Source organism: Spermophilus citellus (assembly GCF_964194105.1).
Source record: "Spermophilus citellus genome assembly, chromosome: 2".
Taxonomy (NCBI): Eukaryota; Metazoa; Chordata; class Mammalia; order Rodentia; family Sciuridae; genus Spermophilus; species Spermophilus citellus.
In genome coordinates, this window is record NC_138183.1 from 196638607 (window position 1) to 196661970 (window position 23364).

At 37.5% G+C, this 23364-nt stretch overlaps 3 protein-coding genes across 3 annotated transcripts in view; 1 reads left to right on the forward strand and 2 right to left on the reverse strand.

Moving 5' to 3' along the window:
- The window catches only part of LOC308641719 (uncharacterized protein), a gene marked incomplete at both ends in the record, with an annotated part of 43032 nt that extends 36000 nt beyond the window's left edge, over window positions 1-7032 (reverse strand). Inside the window, 1 exon segment of the mRNA XM_081280333.1 lies at window positions 6095-7032. Coding sequence (XP_081136459.1) covers window positions 6095-7032 — 938 coding nt within the window.
- Window positions 1-23364, forward strand: part of OR51T1 (olfactory receptor family 51 subfamily T member 1) — a gene marked incomplete at its 3' end in the record, with an annotated part of 135866 nt that overhangs the window by 41448 nt on the left and 71054 nt on the right. The gene's annotated exons all lie outside the window — the stretch shown is intronic.
- Window positions 16332-17276, reverse strand: LOC308642100 (olfactory receptor 52R1-like; the record flags this gene model as incomplete). The annotated part of the gene is made up of 1 exon (XM_081280699.1): window positions 16332-17276. One exon carries the CDS (start codon window positions 17274-17276, stop codon window positions 16332-16334), a length of 945 nt encoding a protein of 314 aa, XP_081136825.1.

A 23364-nucleotide genomic window follows, 5' to 3' on the forward strand; every position in this document is an offset into this window, starting at 1 on the left:
GTGATTAATGTGAGATACAAATATTTTTGCCCTTTGTGTCTATACCATATGCCTATCACATAATTTCCAGACTTCCTTATTCCTCTTCTTCCAAAGTTGTTGGTCTCATACCCTAAGCAACTACTGACGCCTATCAGCAAAATCTATTTGATTCTATTTAAATAATTCCTCTTTCATACTGTGTCAGTCTACATTTTATCACCATGACCAAAATACCTGACAAGAATAACTGAGAGGAGGGAAGATTACGTTGGCTCATATTTTCAGAGGTTTCAGTTCATGGTCAGCCACTTCTATTTCTCTGGGTCTGAAGTGAGGCAGACCATCATGAAGGAAGGGTATAGTGAAGGAAAGCTGCTTATATGATGGCAAAAGTAGAAAGTGAAGCTCCAGGGACAAAGTATAAACCCCAAAGGCATGCTGCAGTGACCTACTTCTTCCAGTTACACACTACCTGCCTACAGATATCATCCAGTTCAGTAACCCTTTCAAATTACAAACTCATCAAATGGATTAATCCATTAGTGAGGTCATAGGTTTCATACTCTAATCATGAGGTTTTGGGGGATGCCTTATATCCAACCCATAATGCATACCCAGGTTAATAGCCAAAGATACTATTCACAACTTTGCCCATTAAAAGGATTTTCCTTCACCACTGTTCTTTATGGCCACCCATATTGTGTCATAGTATTTCATTTTTTTTGTTAGCACCAATTTTTTCAGCAGTGAATCAAACCTATATTCTCTTCTTTTTGGCACTGTTTCAGGAACCCCTGATGAATCTCTGCATATGATTTCATGGAGTCACCATTATTTGGGATTGATATGTGCCATGAAATTTGGGACCAACTGTTTAGATGCTTTTTGACCTTGTACTTTACCTTACTTTCATAATCTTTCAAATGCCACAGATCTGGGTAGAACATGAGAATTTTTACAGCAGCTAAGGATACTATCTTCAATTATACACTTTAGCATAGAAGTGAACACTTTAGCATTTGAAGAATAATCACAGCAGACCTGAAAAATAACTGGACTCACTCTGAGATAAATATTTTCCACAACTCTAATAACTATTCCTTCTCAATAATATTACAATAAAAAAGAGCTTGATGACATTTTTGGTGCTTAGTATTACAGCCTATATCCAACAGTTCTCAAAGAGTCTGGGTATTATTCTTTCTACAATGCAGCAATTATATTTTTAAATGGTCATATATTCATTTGGGGAAAACTTTGGATAATTTTTAAATTTTATTCTGGCAGTGACATTGCAGGCTACTTTATGGAGGAGACAAAGCCTTATTTTCAACTAATGGATTCTGTATACATGGAGTGACTTAAATATTTACACAATCTGAGGATTCATGATTTCTGATTATGGTGGTCAAGATCAATCTAGAGCCCAGCAGTTCTCTAACTAAATGTTTGCTGAATAACATCATAGTTGACTATCTACTTGGCTTGTTTCCAGGAACACCATTATCTTTTCAACAGATTAGTGCATGTCTCATGACCCTGATTGACTTTCAAGTGTTGCTACTCTCTGCAGTTATTATATTATAGCTGATTATACCTGATTGTTAAGTACTGCCAATGTGGTCTCAAAATCCCTTCATCTTCACTGTTCATGAAGATCCTATTTCCATTGAAGCAATCTTCATAGATAAGTCTAACTATGAAAAAAAAAAGAAAAAACAGTTGCTGAAATTTAAAATATTTCAGATTCCTTTACAGAAACCTATCTTTTATTGCTTCAGTGCAGGAGTGTTTTTTCTTCTCAGAAAAAAAAATAATAAATTATCTATCCATTATAGTATGTCCATCTTCCTGATATATGTGTATATGTATTTTATATATAAAATACAAATATATGTATATGTAATTTGAGTTTTTCTCTCTTTCTCTTCATTAGCTTGGCTAAAGGTTTATCAACTTATTTTTTTCAAAAACCAACTTTCTGTTTCATTGATTTTTTTGTTTCAAGTTCATTTATTTTGGCTCTGATTTTAATTATTTCTGTCTTCTGCTTCTAGTGTTGATTTGTTTTTTTTCCTGAGGGCTTTGAGATGTAAAGTTAGGTTATTTACTTGGTAACTCTCTAATCTTTTAATGAATGAGCTCAATGCAATGAATTTTCCTCTTGGAAAATAATAAAGAAAATTGGGAATCCATCAAACAAAAGAGGTAAAAGACCTCTACAATGAAAACTACAGAAAACTAGAGAAAGTAATTGAACAAGACCTCAGAAAATGTAAAGATCTCTCATATTCTTGGATAGGCAGAATAATATTGTCATAATGGCCATACTACCAAAAGCACTATACAAATTAAATGTAATTTCTATTTAGATTCCAAAGATGTTCTTCATAGAAATAGAATAAGCAGTCATGAAATTCATTTGGAAAAATAAGAGACCCAGATTTGCCAAAGCAATCCTTAGTGAGAAAAGTGATGCAGGAGGCATCACAATGCCAGACCTTAAATTATACTACAGAGCTATAGTAACAAAAATGGTATGATATTGGCATAAAAACAGACATGAAGATCAATGGAAAAGAATAGAAGACAAAGAGACATACCACATAAATACAGTTATCTCATACTAGACAAAGGTACCATAAACTTACATTGAAGAAAAGATAGCCTCTTCAACAAATGGTGTTGGGAAAACTGGAAATCCATACATAGTGGAATGAAATTGAACTCCTATGTCTCACCCTGCACAAAACTCAACTTAAAGTGGATAAAAGACCTAGGCATTAGATCAGAGACCTTGTACCTACTAGAAGAAAAAGTAGCCCCAACTCTCCATTATATTTTTTAAATTTTTTTATTTATATATGACAGTGGAATGCATTACAATTCTTATTACACATATACAGCACAAATTTTTCATATCTCTAGTTGTATAAAAAGTATGTTCACACAAATTTGTGTCTTTATACATGTACTTTGAATAATAATGTCCATGACATTCCACCATCTTTTCTAACCCCGTTCCCCTCCCTTTTTCTCCCACTCTTCTGCTCTATCTAGAGTTTGTCTATTCCTCCCATGCTCCCCCTCCCTACCCCACTATAAATCAGCCTTCTTATATTAGAGAAAACATTTGGCATTTGTTTTTTTGGGATTGGCTAACTTCACTTAGCATTATCTTCTCTAACTCCACCCATTTACCTGCAAAGCCATGATTTTATTCCTTTTATTGCTGACTAATATTCCATTGTGTATATATGCCACATTCTTTTTATCCATTCATCTACTGAAGGGCATCTAGGTTGGCTCCACAGTTTAGCTATTGTGAATTTTGCTGCTATAAACATTAATGTGGCTGTGTCACTGTCATATGCTGTTTTTAATTTCTTTGGGTATAGACTGAAGAGAGGGATACCTGGGTCAAATGGTGATTCCATTCCCAATTTTCTAAGAAATATTCATACTGCTTTCCATACTGGCAGCACCAGTTTGCAGTCCTACCAGCAGTTTAAGAATGTAGCTTTCCCCCCACTTCCTTACCAACACTTACTGTTCTTTGTATTTATAATAGCTGCCATTCTGACTGGAGTGAGATGAAATCTTAGAGTAATTTTTATTTGCATTTCCTCTAATTGCTAGTGACCCAACTCTCCACTATGTTGGCTTAGGAATCAACTTCCTCAATAAAACTCCTAAAGCACAAGAAGTAAAATCAGACTTAATAAATGACATAATATCACACTAAAAAGCTGCTTCACAGCAAAGGAAACAATTAATAGCATGAAGAGAGAACCTACAGAATGGGAGAAAATCTTTACTGCCTGTACCTCAGATAGAGTATTATACTGAGATTCTAGTTCAGTCCAGTCAGAATGGCAATTATAAAGAATACAGGTAACAAATGTTGGCAAAGATGTGAGGGAAAAGGTTCACTCACACATTGCTGGTGGGACTGCAAACTGGTGCAACCACTATGGAACACTTGGAATGGAACCACCATTTGATCCAGTTATCCCTTTCCTTGTATATACCCAAAGGACTTAAAATCAGCATGCTACTATGATGCAGCCACATCAACATTTATAGAAGCTCAATCCACAAGAGCCAAGCTATGGAACCAATTTAAGTGTCTTTCAATAGATGAATGAATAAAGAAAATGTGGGATACACACACACACACACACAATGCAATATTACTCAGCCATAAAGAAGAATGAAATTATGGCATTTGCTGGTAAATGGATGGACCTGGTAGATATCCTTCTAAATGAAATAGAGCAGTCCCCCAAAACCAAAGGCCAAATGATCTCCCTGATATGTTGATGCAAATCCACCACAAGGGAGGGTGGGGAGGGGAAGAATAAGACAAAGGGGAATGGAGGGAAAGGTGGAAGGAGGTAATAGAAAAGACAGTAGAATTAATCAAATGTATCTTTCCCATCATTGTGTATGAAACACAGTGTAATGCCACATCATGTACAACCACAAGAAAAGGATCTTAATTAGAATAATTTTTACTTCATGTATGTATAATATGTCAAAATACATCTGCCGTCATGTATATTTAAAAACATTTTTTAAAAAATGACACAAGCTTCATTGCTCCAAGGATGTCTAATTAGCATTTGGATGTATTTTCTAAATATTTTTTTTGTACGTGTCTTCTTCTTAGAATTGGCATTAGGCTTCATGGGCAGTTGTTTTTTTTTTTTTTCATTTATTTTAATTTAATGTTATACCTTGATCACTTTTCACAGTTCTCTTTACTTGTTGCACACACAAGTGGAACACGGTATTTAGCTACACATTGTGTCTCTTGGTTTATTATAGTATAATATTTCAATAATTCCATTTTATTTTTACAAATAATGATTTTATCCATGTCTTTATACTTGTTTTGTTTCACAAATTCTGTTTTTACAAAGAGATTCCTTGGGAGAAAATGTCTTTCTTTTAACTGATGCAAATTTCTGTATTGTTTTTAAACAGTGTTTCATACTTCTACTGATAACATAAAGATGTTTTTACCTCACTAGGATATAGAAGATGGCATTCTTTTAAAATATTTACTGAGTTAATACATGAAAAAAATTTTTCTTGTGATAATGAACATAAGTCAATTAATTCATCATATTTCTTAGATATCTCTTATTCTGGAGTATCATGAAAACTGTTCCTCTTTCTTCTGGACAGTTGCTTTATTAATAAGCTTTGCATCACTGTGACCAAAGTACCTGAGAAGAACAATTAGTTTTGAGTCCAAAATAAACAACTTAGCTGTTCGTGTTTATTTTTGTCCCATGGCCTCAGAGGTTTAGTCCATGGTTGGCTGGCTCAGGCATATACCCCAGGACCTACTTTCACCAGTTACCATCTAGTACAGGAGTACAGTAGTCCTTTCAAATGATCAATCCATCAGATAGATTAATATACTCATTAGGTAACAGGTTACAGCTCTCACAACCTAATCTTCTCGCCTCTGAACATTGCTAGATTATCTATCATATGAGCTTATTGGGCAGCACCTTGTATCCAAACAATATTAATTGACGGCTTCTGAGCTAGTTGTCCACAGAGATAAATTTGTGATTGTTTTAGTTTGCTTTGTGTCACTGTGATCAAAAGAACTGACAAGAACAATTTAAAGGAGAAAAGGTTTATTTTGGGTCATGGTTTCAGAGGTTCAGCCCATGTTTGGTTGGCCACAGATCTGGGCCCAGGGGAGGTAGAACATCATGAGAAAAGGGTGCTGTAGAGAGAAACTGCTTTATTCAAGGCAACAAGGAAGCATAGAAATGGAGGAAAGAGGCAACAAGGAAGATGTACCCTTCAAAGGCATGCCCTCAGTGACTCAGCTCCAGCTATGTTCCAAATGCCTATAGTACCAGCCATTCAGTTCATTCAAACTAGGACGGGCTGATTATGTTTGAGTTCCCATGATACAATCATCTCACCTCTGGATATTCCTACATTAATACAGGAGTTTTTGGAGGACACTTCATATGGAAACTATAACATTGATGATATGTAGTGGCTTATCAAACTTTAATCATTATGTCAGATCAATGGAGCAATTGAGAGTGTGGGGACACTGTGATCCTTGGTTCAAGGCTCTTTTCCACAACATCCTCTGACAACCCTGTCTCTGATCTGTTTGGTTCTCACTCCATAGATGATGGGGTTGAGCATGGGAGGTACCAGAAGATAGACATTAGCAAATATGATGTGTACTAAATGGGGCACTTGATGGCCAAACCGGTGGGTGAGGAAGGTAAAAAGGGCTGGAACATATAAAGTCAGGATAACACAGATATGAGAACCACAGGTACCAAAAGCCTTGAGACGAGCTTCACCTGAAGGCAACTGAAGAACAGCCCTCAAAATCTTCATATAGGATATGCCAATGACAATGATATCAAAGGCAGCCACAGAGAAGGCCACAAAGAGCCCATATCCACGATTGACTCTGGTATCAGCACACACCAACTTCAGCAAAGCCATATGTTCACAGTAGGACTGTGGAATGACCTTGTTGGGGCAGAAGGGCATCCTGGAGATCATGAAGCAGAAAGGGCTCACCCACAGCAGCCCTCTCACCATCACAACTGACCCCAGTTTGATCACCACAGATGTGGTGAGGATACTAGAGTGCCTCAGTGGGAAGCAGATGGCCACATAGCGGTCCAAGGCCATAGCCATGAGCACCCCAGACTCCACAGAAGAAAAGGCATGGATGAAGAACACCTGGATGAGGCAGGCATGGTATTCAATCTCATGAGCATGGAACCAGAGTATGGCCAGCATTTTAGGCTGTGTGGAGGAGGAGAGGACCAGGTCAGTGAGAGCCAGCATGGCCAGGAAGAGGTACATGGGCTGGTGCAGGGTGTGGTCGGTCCTGATTACATGCAGGATGATGATATTGCCAGCTACAGCCACAACATACATGACACAGAATGGGAAGGCAATCCAAAAGTGGGAACTCTCCAGTCCTGGGATTCCAAGCAGGATGAAGGACATGGGATGAGAAGACCCGTTCCCTGAAGCCAACATCAGGGGAAGGATACTATTTTCTTAGGTGTAAACATAATCTACACTCTGCAAGTGATAACAAACAAATCAATCATTGTTAATAATTATAAGCCTTTTTGAATGGGGCAATTGGATTTAGTGATAGACCAAAACCAATTTCACTATTTTAACATGTAAAATTTTGTAGCATAAAATGCTGCTGCTGCTCAGTATTTTGTATTCATATCAATGGCATTCCAAATGGACTTAGAACATACCATCTTTGAGTATAATTATGCTTCCAGAATCAATATTTGTTTTGATAGTAAAATATGCTAAGGAAAATACATCTTGGCAAATGTGGTTTTACCCCTTCAATTCTTCACAACAGGCATCTGATTGTTTAACCTTTCCCATATGTCCTTTTATTCCTCTGTTAAGTTTCTGAGGCAACATTTTAGTGTTTAAAAGCAGCAAGGATTAAAGGACCAGAGGTATGTATGAGTGATGTTGAGTTTGGGTTGACTCTAGGATGGTTACCTTGAGGATTTGGGTTTGGAGATGGCTGAGGGACCAATTGCTCATCTATAAATAAACATCTGTTTTGTAATGACTCCTCTTGTTTCTTTAGAGGTAACATCTGACCTGTCAAATTTCAGATTATAAATGATTTAGCTTCTGTGCCATCTAATCAGTTTAAACTTATACTTTATATGCAACCAGAGATATGAAAAACTGTGCTGTATATGTGTAATATGAATTGTAATGCATTCTGCTATCATTTATTTTTTTAAAATTAATCAATAAAAAACAAAACAAAACAAAAAAAAATTTTGTAGTGCAAAATCAGCAGCTGTGCTCCATACATAAATGCATGTGTGTGACTTTATTCCAGTAAAAGCTTATTTAAAGATCAGGGTGCAGCTGGATTTGGCTTTCAGGCTATGGTCTGGCAAGGGCAGTCCTAGCTGCTGAATTCACATGGAGTCAGTCTGAAACTCTGCACTATGCCTAACACTTCTGTGCTTTGTACCAAGTAGAGGCTTAATAAATATTTGCTGAAGAAAATAAAAAATAAGTGTCATTATTTTGTGGTAACAGCCTTTTATCTATATAACAATATCCTAAGATGCCCAGAAGAACCCGCTTAACCCTACTCTGAGTTCTACTCATAAAACAGTTCTGTTTCTCATAGTAGAGGTGGCCCTGCTGACAGTCAGCACACTGCTGCACTATCCTCTGTCTGAACTTGCCTTATGTGATTTGACTCCATGTTAGATTCCTCTGATGAATGTTCCCTACTTCAGAATCCATAGGACACAGGTGACTGTTGTCACCTAGCACCTTATCACTACTTAACCTCAGTTTTCCTATCTTCAATTCAAAGTTTTAGCTTTTATCTCTTTCATAACAGACACATCTAGGCAAGAAAAATATCTTTTCTAGCCCCCGCTTAGCAAATCACCTCTGGAGATGAGTATATGTTTCGTTTTACTAGATTGGCTATTCTTATAAATGATATTTTTGAGACCCCAAATAGGCTGAGACTTTTTCTTATTTGCCCTGGACCTATAACTATGAAGGAAATGAGATTCAGACTTTTGAGGTCTTTTCTACGCCTAAATTTTCCCAACCTTCCCATATAATAGGCATAGGTTTGCTTAAAACAAATATCACTACTGAGCATATTCCCAAACTTCAGAAATACATTATTTGCAGCCTGGGGCCTCTGTGTTTTGCAAGGCCTGATCTTCTCAGTCTTATGTTTTCTGTTTGAGACAGAAACAATACAGAACACATAGGTTATCAGATTTGCTTTGGATTCAGGGAGGGGAATGCACATTCCTTAAATGGTAAAAAATAGAAGAATGACATAGTTTCCTATCTTTTGCAACACTCCTTCCTTCTCTACCCTGGTATTAAATATGTTCATTTCTCTTTTTTCCCCCCAAAATAAATTATTTTAGCACAGTGCACACTGGAAGCTGTAATTAAGTCATATTCCTTTCAAAGATTAGGTCTAAGGTGATTTCATTTTGAACTTATGATTCAATTTTTTTCTCTTCTCCCCAATAAAACTTGTAAAGACACTGTGTAACTTTTAGTTGGGGAAATATAGTTACAAGAACCATGTCCACAAATTGAGTAGAAGTCGGTTATCCTCTGGGAATATGGGTTTGAATCCAGGGATGGCTGGCTGGCTCTGTTGAACCGGCATTACTCCATCCACTAATTATGTTAAGTAATTGTGTCCTTCTGTTTCCTGTGTTGCTGAAGGCAATGAAGGAATAGAAGGTAAAATGGGCTGAAATCTTGCTAAAGAGTAGCTTCAGGGAAATTTAAACTGTTATTTCAGTTTGGGGTACCAAAAACCAAGGTGGAAGGCAGGTGGGGTTCAGATACAACTTCCTTTATGGGGAGGGGTGTGGGAGGCAGCCTGCATACCTTTCTAGGTCTCCATGGGGGACACAGATGGGGCCCTGCTTCTTTCTCTTCATCTCATAGTAGAGTTCAGTGGTCCTGGATCTCTGGACATGGTTTTCCCAGAGTCCGACCCTTCTGCACAGTGCACTTCCTTGCCTTCCAGCTTCCTGGAGGCTCTGAATCCCACCGCAGTCTTGGAAGAGCACAGGTGCCTGAGGGACAGAAAATCAGTCACACTGAGCTGTGCTCTGTCTCTGACCAAGCCACATATATCCATAAGAGGTTTTTAACAGGCCGCTGGGATTCAGCCTTGGCAGATACTGCAGAGTAGAGTCTATTTAAAGGATATGCCTGTTTTTTTCCTCCCTCCAAGCATTAGTTCTCCCCCCAACCCAAGTTCCACTGCCTCATACTCATACTGGCTTCCTCTGAGACTGGAGACCAAAGCTAGAAGGATTAACCCCTAACTTTCCTATCTCCTCTGTGTACACAATGCAAAGACAAGGGATTTTAATTCATGTGTAACAATGTGTGAAATTAGATGTGTGAGCTTATCTGTACACCTATATTTTTGTTATTCAGAGTATATATATATATATATATATATATATATATATATATATATATGCAAATAATTGAAGGGATATTTTGTGTAATTTGAAAATATATTGATATTTCCTGTGTTTTAGTATGCATTAGAGAGGTTTATCTATAAATATTTGTATCTAGGACTGGATTTGCATGTATGTGTGTGTATGCATAAGCTTGTGTTTTATGAAAGAATTGAGTACTTCTTTGCTTTAAGCTTGTAGTACTTTTATGACAATGTAACTCTGTTAGTGTGCAGTCACTGAATGCACATGCTTTATGAAGACACATGCCTAGCTACATACCTAATAGTGTAAAATGGCATACTGGCATGCATGCATATGAGTATTATTTTAGTTATTTTTATTACTGTGAACAAAATACCCAACAAGAACAATTTAGAGGAGCAAAAGTTATTTGGAGCTCATGGTTTCAGATGTCTCAATTGATAGAGAGCCAACTTATTACTGTGGGCCCTAGTTGAGGAAGGACAACATGGCAGAGTTGAGGAAAACTGCTCAATTCATGGAAGTGTTGGGAAGAAGAGAGAGAAGGGTGGGGAGAAGGAGCCACAGGAAAGATGTACTCTTTCAAGACCTGTCCCCAGTGAAGCTCTCTCCTCTAGCCATGCTCCATCTGCCTAGAGTTTCCACCAAGTCAGTCAGTTCAAACCAAGATGAACTCAGTAAGTTATAGCTCTCATAATCTAATCATTTACTTACACTATTCCTTTATTAATCCAGGAGCTTTTTGAGGAACACCACACCATAGTGTTTACATATAAGGGGTATGGTCTTGAGGGTGTTGATTACCTACTGGTGCTTCACTGTGTACTGAGGTTGACATGGTTCCAAGGCCCTCATTTCTGAATGGTTGATTATACAAAAAGAAATGGAATTCTGCTGGAGATCCTGCTATGGTCATTTTTGAAACTTCCTGAGGCTGTGATGCTCTCCTCTCTAAAACTTAAGAGTTAAAACCTGCAGAGCTCTTTCTCCCAATTCCTACATAGGGTCCTGCTGAGTTTCTCATATTAATTGTTTTTGCACACCACTGACTTTTTGAAATTTCATCTTACATGAGTTGTCAAAGGAAAGTGAAAAACAAAAGCACTTAAAAACAGATTAATTTGCAGAAGGGAGAACTGTCAGACTCCAGAAGACACAAAAGCCAACATATATTTTTAGAAAGAGAATTGCCAAAGTTATTAAGGTTATATTAAGGTGCTTATGGTAGATTATGATGATCTCTTTCACAAAGGTCAGGACATATCAAGATATCAGAATAACAAAATCATGGGATAAAATTGTATTTTAAAGGGGACTCTGAGTTTACAGAAAACACTGAAAATTGTATTATATTATGGAGCAGGCTGAAATGGACATTGGAATTTTGGTTATCTCAGTTTACAAACGTAAATTATTTTTGTTTGTCTAGTCTTTTGTTTAGCTTTGATATATTAAGTCTAAGTTTAATGAAATCAGGTGAGTTTGCTTTCATTTTTTCTTCTTCCTTTTTTCTGGCTAATACTTTTATTTATTTTTTATTTGTTCTGTTTAGTTAAACATGACAGCAGACAGTTCTTCCTTTTTTTTTTCTTTTTAAATCTTAGAAGAACTTTTGTCCCCAAATAGATGTTACTACTGGGAGTAGAACTGGTGTTTTCACATCTTCCTATTCTTTCCCAGCCTGAAAAGACAGTGACCCCAAGAAGGTATGATGTCCATTCTCTTGAAGAAATTAATTTAGTAGGTCAAAAACACAACTTTTCAAACTTATTACAAGGAGTAAATTTCCTCAAGATGGAATGTGTAGTAGAAAGTTCAATATTTTCCCAGGTGGCTGTCTTATGGTGCCCTTATCATTTATTTCAGAAGCTATTGACTCTACAGGATGCATTGAGAACTTAGGATCCTGGCTCTCAGCCCTGTTCTGAACTTGTCTCCAGTAGATACACAAAGATTTCTGGGCAGTATTACAAGCCCAGTGAAACTGTGATTGTGGGCTTATGGAAGTGGTTCAGAGAATGATTTGGGAAAGAAAATTTTATGGAAGAAAATGTTGGTGAGGATATTAACATGAGGGTCCTGGGACTCTTCAGTATATGTATGGAGAAAACTTGGTCACCTTTATAGCTTCACAGTTTTCATATTCTCACTGTCATTGACCTTTGTGTCTATAGTAACTCAGTCAATGATGTACAAAATTGACCTGAAACTAGTCACAGCTCAGAAATACTAGCACTCTGTATTTTTGAGCACCCTCCTATTTAACTACCAGATCCTTTTTTTCCTAGTGCTTTTGCTCATCCAGTGTTCTTCCTCATCATCCATTCCACACACATTATGTGAATATTTGTACATGTAGTATATGGTATACAATATGAAGATTATTATAAACATTTAATACACATTTAATATATAGTGATAGCTGTAGCATGTGTGTGTATGTGTATATATATATACAACTTTTTTCCTTAAATTTCTTTGTATAAAATCTAATTTTTATTGCCTATCATTTCAACCCCACTCATGAAGGTACTCAAGAACTATTTTTCATCACAGCTCTGATTCAAAACTTCATTGTCTACTGCTACTCCTGTACCACTGAACTACTGCTAAAAATGAAAACACAAATGATCTGTTAGTTGATGTTGCAGGTTCATAGTGTCCAGCCTTATCTGCACTTTCTAAACACCCATAGTTTTAGGGTAAGGTTTATGGCTAGGTCTAGTGTCAGAGTTAGGTTTAGGGTAAGGTTCAGGTTTAGAGCTAGGTGTATTATAATGGTCAGAGTCAGGTTTTGGGTTTGGGTTAGGTTAAGGTTTAGGGTTAGGGCTCAAATTAGTGTTAGGGTTAGAGTTAGGGTTAGGATAATGGATAGGGTTAGGTTTAGGGTTCAGGTTATATTTAGGGTTCAGTTAGGTTTAGGGTAATGGATAGGGTTAGGGTTAGGCTTAGAGAAAGTAAATATTTCTTAAACAGGTTACAAAAACCATTTAACCATGAGAGGAAAAAAATCAACAGTGAACTTTAATATTGTTTTTCTTGTAATATATGGTAAATTACTACAAAGCAGGCAAATCCTTCTCCAACTAAAATCTTGCTGAAGATTTAAAATTTTATTAAATTTATATTTAATTTTGAATTAAATATAATTTTTTGAATTAAATGTAATTTTTGATTCATATTGAAGGTGGGGACAGTGTTGCTAAAAGACATTTACAAGAAGATTATTCATTACCAGATACTTTTCTCTTAAAGACCAAACATTTAGAGTGCTCTAGGGTGGAACATAGAATGCTTAGGTATAAGGGACACTTGATGCTGGTGCAATATAAAGATCTCAGTTACCACCTGGTGATGGTAGATGTTACAAATAATCTGCTCACTATAATTCATTTACATCCCTGGTTCTGGTTCTTATGGTCATCATTAAAACTGTCCTTGGAGTTTTTCAGAAAAGCATTGAAAATTGTGAATCAGAAGGGGTCTTTGATAATTACTGTAATGTTAGAATGACTTTAAGAAGGCAACAGTGACATAATGTATAGCATTAACTCCCAGGAGTTGGTCCGTAGGTATAAAGTGGAATAAGAAGAAATGGCAATGAGAGTGGACTTATCTTCAAGGCATTGAGTGCTCTTCCATATCCTGAGAGACCCCCATTTGTCTCCACTATAACCTTGGATATACTAAGAGACATCTTTAGTGCTGAGGAGTTGGAGACTGGTGCTGTTCCATAGATAAATTTATCCATTAGTGGATTAAATACCTAAAATATAAAGATATCAAACAAGGTACTTTATGAAATATGGATAAAGAAAAGTACCTATGTGTATAGGGAACTTAAGAACAACAAGCATAACATTTGAGGTTGAGAAATAAAGCAATCTAGGGAGGCTGACTGATTCCCTAGGTGTGTTACAGAGGTAGACAGCCTCCAATATTTGTGGTCTCCAGACTATGTGGGAGGTTGGAATGTAAAGTAACATTCAGTTATGCATATCTCTGTGTTCAAATTGTTTCTCAAGCTGTGTCTTTGCTGGGATGTCATGGGATTCTGCTTTGCCTGAGGAACCTGGGGATGAAGACCACCAGCAGAAAGAAGGCAAAAACCAGTCCACTTGTGGGGAAAGAAGATATCAACACAGAAATTTTAGCTTCCCCAAACTGTACCAGAATTTTTGGTAGAACTATGCTATACAATTTTGAAGTATCCCGCAACCATAAGTTAGATCATCAAAGTAAGCTCCAAGTGGGTTTTAAACTGTGGTATTCATTTTAGGGTCCTTAATAGCTAGCTGTTAAGACTTTTACCCAATTCCTAATGCTGCATGCTTCTTCGTAACCCTGGCCTCTACTGCACCTGTGGTTATATCTGCCTTCTCCCCATTTTCTTTTTCAGGAACCAATTTAACATTACTGGAAACTTATGCTACCATCTCCTGTGGGTGTTCTGATATATTGTTTCCCTTAGTTTTGGTAGGAAAGATCAGAGAAGAGGTCATCAATTATAGTGCAGTGACTCAAGAGGAAACAAGCTTTTCAAAACTACTTAAAATATTAAAGGCTGGTGTTGTGGCTCAGTGGTAGAGCACTTGCGTAGCATGTGTGAGGCACGGGGTTCAATTCTCAGCACCACATATAAATAAATGAATAAAATAAAGGTCCATTGACATCTAAAAATATTTTAAAAAGTTAAAGGGTTGGGGATGGGGATGTGGCTCAAGCGGTAGCACGCTCGCCTGGCATGCATGCGGCCCGGGTTTGATCCTCAGCACCACATACAAACAAAAGATGTTGTGTCCGCCTAAAACTAAAAAATAAATACTAAAATTCTCTCTCTCTCTCTCTCTCTCTCTCTCTCTCTCTCTCTCTCTCTCTTAAAAAAAAGTTAAAGGCTTAATATTTTAAATGCTATAAAAATTCTAAAGAATTTCCTAAAACCTTGAACTGTGCAATATATTACCTTTAGAAGTGGGTCTTTTTCCTTAATTTTCTTTTTAAAATTTCTCCTTCATTCTGAAATCTTTTGTACTTAGGGACTTGGCAAATTTGTGTAGAGACCAATCTTCATTATTAGCAGTCTCAAGAAGTTATGAACTAGTAGCAATTTTACATCTACATTTGTAAGCTTTTGTGTATGTTACCATTGTCCCTTGTCATCCAAGTTGTCTGCTTTATTGGCTTAAACTTTGGAATAAATTATCATCTTTGATATAGTTTTGTTTTTCATAGTACCATCAAAGTCTGTCAGTTCAGTGTAATTTTTTTTCTTTTGCCGGGGGGAGAGTGTACTGGGGATTGAACTCTACCACTGAACCACATCCCCAGCCCTATTTTGAATTATATTTAGAAACAGGGTTCTCACTGAGTTACTTAGGGCCTCACAGTAGCTGAAGCTGGCTTTGAACTCATGATCCTCTTGCCTCAGGCTCCTGAGTCACTGGGATTACAAGCATGTGCCACCACTCCCGGGTTTCAGTGTAAGTTTTGAGGACAGGTATTGCAATATCACACTGAACCCTCTTAGTATGTACAATTGAAACATTAATCAAAAATAAAATGTTTTTAAAGGGTAAAAGAAAAAAGAAAGTGCCACAAGCCTAATTTATCCAAGTATCTATTATTAGCATTTGTATGTATTTCCCAAATAATTTTTAGTATACGTGCCTCTGGATTTGTGGGCCATTGTTTTTATCTTTTCTTCTTTTATGTTATATTATATCTTGATCATTTTTCGTGACTTTATTGTCAACTAAATTAAAATATAGTAACTATATGACACATAATATTTAATTTTACATTACTTCACTTGGATTCTTGTGGTATTTGATACTATTCCTTTTTACTTTGATAAATAATGATTCTGAGCATCTCTTTAGACATGTTTTTGTTTCACAAATTCTTATTCTTAAAAAATTTCCAGATAGAGAAAATGTACTTATTCTTATGTGGTTGGTGACCATTTCTGTATATCTTTTAAACTATGTATCAACTTACACTTCTACCAATAATATTTTCACCTATATAATACAAAGATGACATTCTTATAAAATATTCACTGATTTACTAGTTGAGAAATATTTATCATTTTCTTGTGAGGATGAACATAGATCAACTAGATTTGCATTTTGCAACATATTTTTCAGAGTTCTCTTGTTTGGGGAATCCTGAAAATTGTTCTTTTTTCTTCTGAAGAGTTGTTGTATTCTGGGATAGTGATACATGGCTTTCTGATGATGCAAAATGGCCTGGAAAACACTTTTCATTATGTCCCCACATCAATGGAGCAATTGAGAATTTGGGAACATTGTGATCCTTGGCTCAGGGCTCTTTACCACAACAACCTCGGATGACCCTGTCCCTAATCTCTTTGGTTCTAACTCCATAGATGATGGGGTTGAGCATGGGAGGTACCAGTAAGTAGACATTAGCAAACATGATGTGCACCACTTGGGGCACTTGATGGCCAAAGCGGTGGGTGAGGAAGGTAAAGAGGGCTGGGATATAGAAAGCCAAGATTACACACACGTGGGAGGCACAGGTGCCAAAAGCCTTGAGACGGGCCTCATCTGAAGGCAATTGAAGAACAGCTTTTAAAATCTTCACATAGGATATTCCAATGACAATGATATCAAAGCCAACCACAGAGAAGGCCACAAAGAGCCCATATCCACGACTGACTCTGGTATCAGCACACACCAACTTCAGCAAAGCCATATGTTCACAGTAGGACTGTGGAATGACCTTGTTGGGGCCGAAGGGCATCCTGGAGATCATGAAGCAGAAGGGGCTCACCCACAGCAGCCCTCTCACCATCACAACTGACCCCAGTTTGATCACCACAGATGTGGTGAGGATACTAGAGTGCCTCAGTGGGAAGCAGATGGCCACATAGCGGTCCAAGGCCATAGCCATGAGCACCCCAGACTCCACAGAAGAAAAGGCATGGATGAAGAACACCTGGATGAGGCAGGTATGGTATTCAATCTCATGAGCATGGAACCAGAGTATGGCCAGCATTTTAGGCTGTGTGGAGGAGGAGAGGACCAGGTCAGTGAGAGCCAGCATGGCCAGAAAGAGGTACATGGGCTGGTGCAGGGTGTGGTCGGTCCTGATTACATGCAGGATGATGATATTGCCAGCTACAGCCACAATATACATGATACAGAATGGGAAGGCAATCCAAAAGTGGGAACTCTCCAGTCCTGGGATTCCAAGCAGGATGAAGGACATGGGATGAGAAGAGCCGTTCCCTGAAGCCAACATCAGGGGAAGGATACTATTTTCTCTGTTGCAAAAGTTACGTATTCTCTGCAGATGATAAAAACAATTATTATTATTAATAAGCCTTTATTGGGGTAATTGAATTTAGTGATAAATCAAAATAAATTCCATTATTTTAGTATGTGAAATCTTGCAATAAGATGTTGCTACTCATTATTTTGTGTTCACACTATGGCATTCTAAATGGTGTTACAACTTACCAGTTCTAAACATAATTAATGTTTTAGAATTACTTTTTGTCTTAAAATTTTAATGTCCTGAAAAATTACACCTTGTCAAATAAGGTCATATTAAGTTTTTTACTTTCATTCTTTACAACAATTGTCTGATTGTTTAACTTTTTCCATGTGTTCTTTTTATGCCTCTGTTAAGTCTCTGGGGCAACATTTCAAAGTTGAAAGGCAGCAAGGAAGAATTAAAGGATCAAAATAAGGTGGGAGTGGAGGAATAGAAGTTCAGTGGATGAGACAAAGGAGAATAAAAGGAAGGGAGGGGGGATAGGAAAATGAAAGACAGTGAAATGCATCTGACACACCTTTCTTATGTACGTATATGAATACACCACAGTGAATCACAACATAGTGTACATCCACATTCCTTAATTCTTAATTAAGAAAAGCTTTGGGTAAATGGAGGGAAGATCAACAGAGGGAAGGGAGCAGTAGGTGGGAAAACGGAAGGGAAAGAGAGGTTTTGGGGGCTGAATTAGATTAAGATATATTCCATGCTTATATAAATGTCTCAAAATGGATTCTACTGTCATGCATAACTAAAAAGAACCAGTTTTACAGAAGGGATGAGAGGAGAGTGATGTATGAGTGATGTTGTGTTTGGGTTGACTCTAGGATGGTTACCTTGAGGGTTTGGGTTTGGAGATAGCTGAAGAAGCAATTGTTCATCTATAAATAGACATATTTAATGTATGGCTCCTATTTCTTTAGAAGTAAAATCTTACTTGTCAAAGTTCAGATCACAAATATTTTAGCTTTGTGGGCTATGCAGTCTCTTGTGCATCTAATCAGTTTAACTTTGTAGTGCAAAATCAACAGTCATAGTCCATATATAAATGCATGTGTATGACTTTATTCCAGTAAAAGCTTATTTATAAAAGCAGGGTACAGCTGGATTTGGCTTTCAGGCTATGTTTAGCAAGGCCAGTCCCAGGTGATGAATTCACATGCGTTCAGCCTGGAGCTCTATTCCTAGCACCTCTGTGCTTTGTACAGGGTAGAGGTTTAATAAATATTTGTTGAAGAAAATAACAAATAAGTGTCATTATTTTGTGGTAACAGCCTTTTACCTGTATAACAACATCCTAAGATGTCCCACCAGAGCCCACTTAACCCTACTCTGAGTCCTACTCACAAGATATGTTAGTATGTTTCTCATACTAGAATTGACCCTGCTCAGCACACTGGGGCACCATCCTCTGTCTGTTCTTGCCTTATGTGAGTCAACTTTGTATTGATCCCTTTGATGAATGCAGCTACCTCAAATCCTTAGGACACTGGTAACTTTTTCTTATTTTTTACTTCTTGCTCTCAATTCTGTGTTTTGCACCTATTTTCAGCTCCTTCTAACAGATACATGCTGGCCAGGAGAGTATCCATTTATATTCCTCTAAACAAATCACTTTTGGGAACAAACAAATGTTTCATTTTACTAGACAGATTGGTTCCTAGAAATGGGTAAATACCATTCTACTTAGATAGTAACTTTTGGTTTACTCTAAACAAATACTGTGGCCAAGAATACTATGAAAATTCATAAGCAAACATTGTTTGGTCCCCAGGGTTCTTGCTTTGTCTCTTCTTGCCAGGCCTGATCTTCCCAAACAGTCTTACATTTTCTGTTGAGTTCAGTCTTTTTCCCAACTTTGCTTTGTTCTACTCTTTGTCATTTTTTTCCTTGTGGGAATCCAGTTACCATGTGTCATAGTCTCTTGGAAAAACATTCTAGACCACCTTCATTCCTGTGCCAGTCACTGGAAGAGGTGCCAGCATAAGCTATGGTTTCCCAATGTGTATAATAATCTCATTAACTGTGGAAGGGATTGCTATTTGTTGAGGGCCAACACTACAGACTCCAAAAGTTAATTGTTTCTAAGTAATTGTTTCTAAAATATCCCCACCCTCATTTTATCATGAGAAAAACAGTTTAGAGTCATTACATGATTTGCCTGGCATCACTTTCTAAATTTTTCTCCGAACGTGCAACTCTATAGCAGGGGCTTCTGGTGATACTGAAGCCATTGCTACTTAGTGAGTGATTGGGGTTCTCACCCTGGTTGGGTGAGGCATGGAAGGCTGCCCTGTCATGACAAAGGCAGACATGAAGGGGGCTGGCACAGGTGTGCGCTCTGGATTAGAGACATATCTTCAGTTGGACCTGACATTGCTGCTTACCCGGGCTGGGTCTCTGGACCAGCCTGTGGCATTGCCTGCTGGATCCTCTGGGGGATTTGCTACTTTGTCTGTGATCACATCACTGTTGGCTTCTGCCCCTGAGCCTTAACAGAGGATTTACCTTGTGAGTACTCTCTGGGGGTGGTAACTCCCCTCTTGACCACATTTTAGCTACCTCAACTGGGCAGTCTCTTTCACTATCCCGACTTCCTCTTTCCTTTCATTCATATTCCTATTTTGATGATGGAACTTTCCACTGGAAAGAGCTCACCCATGAATAGACGCCTCTCAGTCCCCCTTTTACTCTGCTCTTTCAGATTTCTTCTTCTCAGATTTTCTTTCTTAGGTGGACACTGAAAGAGCAGAGCTGAACTGGGACCCAAACCTTGATCAGAATGGAGCCTCAGTTTTGAGCCTCTCTTTCTTCTCTGAGCTTTCCCCTGTTGTCACATGAAATCAAGTGCCTTCATTGTAAAAAATGCCCTTGATTTTTTTTCCCCTCAAAAACTTAGGAGCTCAACACAGGCAAATTTAAGACTGTGCCATGTGAAGTAGACAGAGATATAACCACTCCTTGGTTATTTTTGTATAATGTGGGAGCTTTTCAATATGAAAAGACAGCTTCCTTTGGCTTTAGGGATAACAATGTGCATTCCTCAATAGTAGGAAATAAATTGCTATTAATTACCCTTTTATTCAATTTTCCTTCCTCTTCTATCTTTTTTTTTCCTTTTTCATAGGCCAGAGTTCTTATGATCATAATGTGTACTGCAAATTGAACTTTATGTATCTCCATAATGCACTAATAAGAAAAATAAAACCATGTCATGTCCTTTATGAATCTTATATTAAGGACAATCACACTTTAACTTCTGATTCATTTTTTTATCTTCTGCCTAATAAAATCTAACTCATAAAAACTCTGTAGATTTGGGTGAGGAAATTTAGATATGTGAACAATGTTCTCCCACTGAGTATAGCTCAGCTTTCACCTCTGCTTTTGAATCCAGGAATGGTACTGCTGGCTCTGTTGGACCTCTGCTGCTCTGCCCATTATGTGGGAATAGCTGTTTCTATCAGTCAGCTATATGCTTGAAACCAGAGAAAAATTAAAATATAAAATGGCCTGAGATCTTGCTAAAGAATAGCTTTGGGGAAATTTTGATACTCTCTTCTTGTTTAAGGATATCTAAGACTAAGTTGTAGAGCCATAATAATGGAGCAGGTTGGGTTCAGATCCAACCTCGCCTCAGGAAGGGTTGTCTAAGGGGCAGCCTTTTTACCTTTCTAGGTCTCCCTGGAGGACTGTAGAGTCATGATTCTTTCTCTCATCTCCTAGTGAAGTTCAGGGTCCATGGACCTCTGGACCTGGAGATCCCAGTCATTCAAGCCTCTCTGCACAGTGCACCTCCTTGACTTTCAGCTTCTGGGAGGCTGTGCATCCTACTGCTCTGTGAGAAGGGCACAGGTGCCTGAAATACAAGGAATCACTCACACTGAGCTATGCTCAGTCTTTGGACAAGCCAGATATGCACATAAGCATTTCTAAAAAGCCCCTGGGACTTAGCCTTTGACAGAAACCTCAGAGCAGAGTCTATTTAAAGGACTATGCTTGGCCTTTCCCTTCCCCAAGCATTAGTTCTCTACCCCCACCCCCACCCCCACCCCTTCCTAAGTCCCACTGCCTCATACTCACACTGGCTTCCTCTGAGACTGGAGACTAATGCTGGAAACATTAACCCCTAGCTTTCCTGTCTTCACTGTAGGCATCAATGCTAAGGCATGGAATTTCAATTCATGTGCAAGAAGGTGTGTTGTAGTGATTACCTGGGTGTGAGCCATATATACATGCATTTTTTTTTTGTTAATCTGGTGATGTGTATTTACAATCAAAGGAGTATTTTCTGAAATTTGAAAGTGTGTTGATATTTCATGTATATTGATGTGTAAATCTGAGGTTTGCTTATAAATATGATGCATATGTAAATATGTATGAGACTGGGTTTGCATGTGATTGTGTATAAGGTTGTTTATATGTGATTTCATGAATAATTATTTGCTTTAAGTGTGCATAATGAGTGTGAAACCATTATTCTCTGAGTGAGCTATCACTAAATACAGCTGCTTTGTGAAGGTACATGCCTAGGTACATACCTGATTGTGTGAGATGGCATATTGGTGCGTGTGTATGATTATGATATGTGTGGGGCTTTATGAGGGTAGGTAATCAGCTTCGTTGTGTACTGAGATGGCTATAGTTCCAAGCCCCTCACTTCTGAGTGGGTAATTATCCAGAGAAGGAAAAGAAATTCTGCAGGAGATCTAGCAATAATCATTTCTGAACCTTTCTAAGGCTGTGATTTTCTCCTCACTCAATCTGAAGATTAAAGTCTTCACCAAGCTCTCTTTCATCACTCTTTCAAGCCTTGCTGGTGTTATTATTTTTCAGAATTCCCTGATTTTTAAAAGATTTCATCTTTGATCAGATGTTCAAGGAAGATGAGAAAAGAGCATTTAAAAACAGAACAATAAAGGGTAATTCGCACAGTACAAAGCAGTCAGACTTCAAAAGATGCGTTTCACAGAATGAAAAACCTAGCATATATTTTCAGGAAAAGTTGACAGAATTATCAAGTTTACATTATTGTGCTTATGGTAGATTATGATTATCATATTTAAAAAGGGCATGATTTGCTTTTGGATATCTACATAATAAAATAATAGGGGTACCAGTTTTTATTGGGGGTCCAGGTTTTAAAGAAATGTTCTGGGTTTTTATAATTTTGCAGATAAGGCTGACATTATACATTGAAATTTTGTTATTGTCTCAGATTGAAATTTATATTTATTTGGGGATTTTAATTTAATTTAATTTGGGAATGCAAAGTGCTCAGTACAATGCAATCAGAAAGCTCAGGTCTTTTTTATTCAGTTTTTTTCCTTAGCTTTTTTTTCCTCCAAGGAAATTTGTCCACAAACAGAATGTGATATTTACAAGTAGGGCCTGTGTTTGCCCATCTTTTGACTCTTTAATAGTCCCAGATGCACAGTGACTCCAAGCAGACATGGCATGAAGTCTCTTGGAAAATTCAATTCTCATGTTAGCCACACTAATTTTCAGTATTTTAAGAAGGCTTGCTGTAAGGAGTAGGTATTAGAAATTGCAACCTTTTCATGATTGGCCCTCAACAGGTACCTTATAATTTGTACCTTTCAAAAGTTGATACCTCTTGCAGAATTCTTTGAGAACTCGGGAACCAGGCTTCCAATCCTGTTTTGAAGTCTATTGTCTATTAGAATACACAAAGATTTCTAGGTAGTTCTGAGAGTTCAGTTAAGCTTGGTTTCAATAAACTTATAGCCATACCAATCTGTGATTGTGAGGTTACAAGGGTAGGGCACAAAAGGGTGTTTAATAAGGAAGATTTTTAAATTGCTTCTTTTTTAATTATACATAACAGTAGGATATGTTTTGATATAATTATATAAGCATGGAATATATCTTACTCTAATTAGGACCACATTCTTTTGGATGTACATGATGGTGAAATTCACTGTGGTGTTTTCATATATGTACATAGGAAAATTATATCAGATTCATTCCACTGTATTTTCCTTTCCTATGCCTATTCCCTTTCCTCCATCCCCCAATTGTCTAGTCTAGA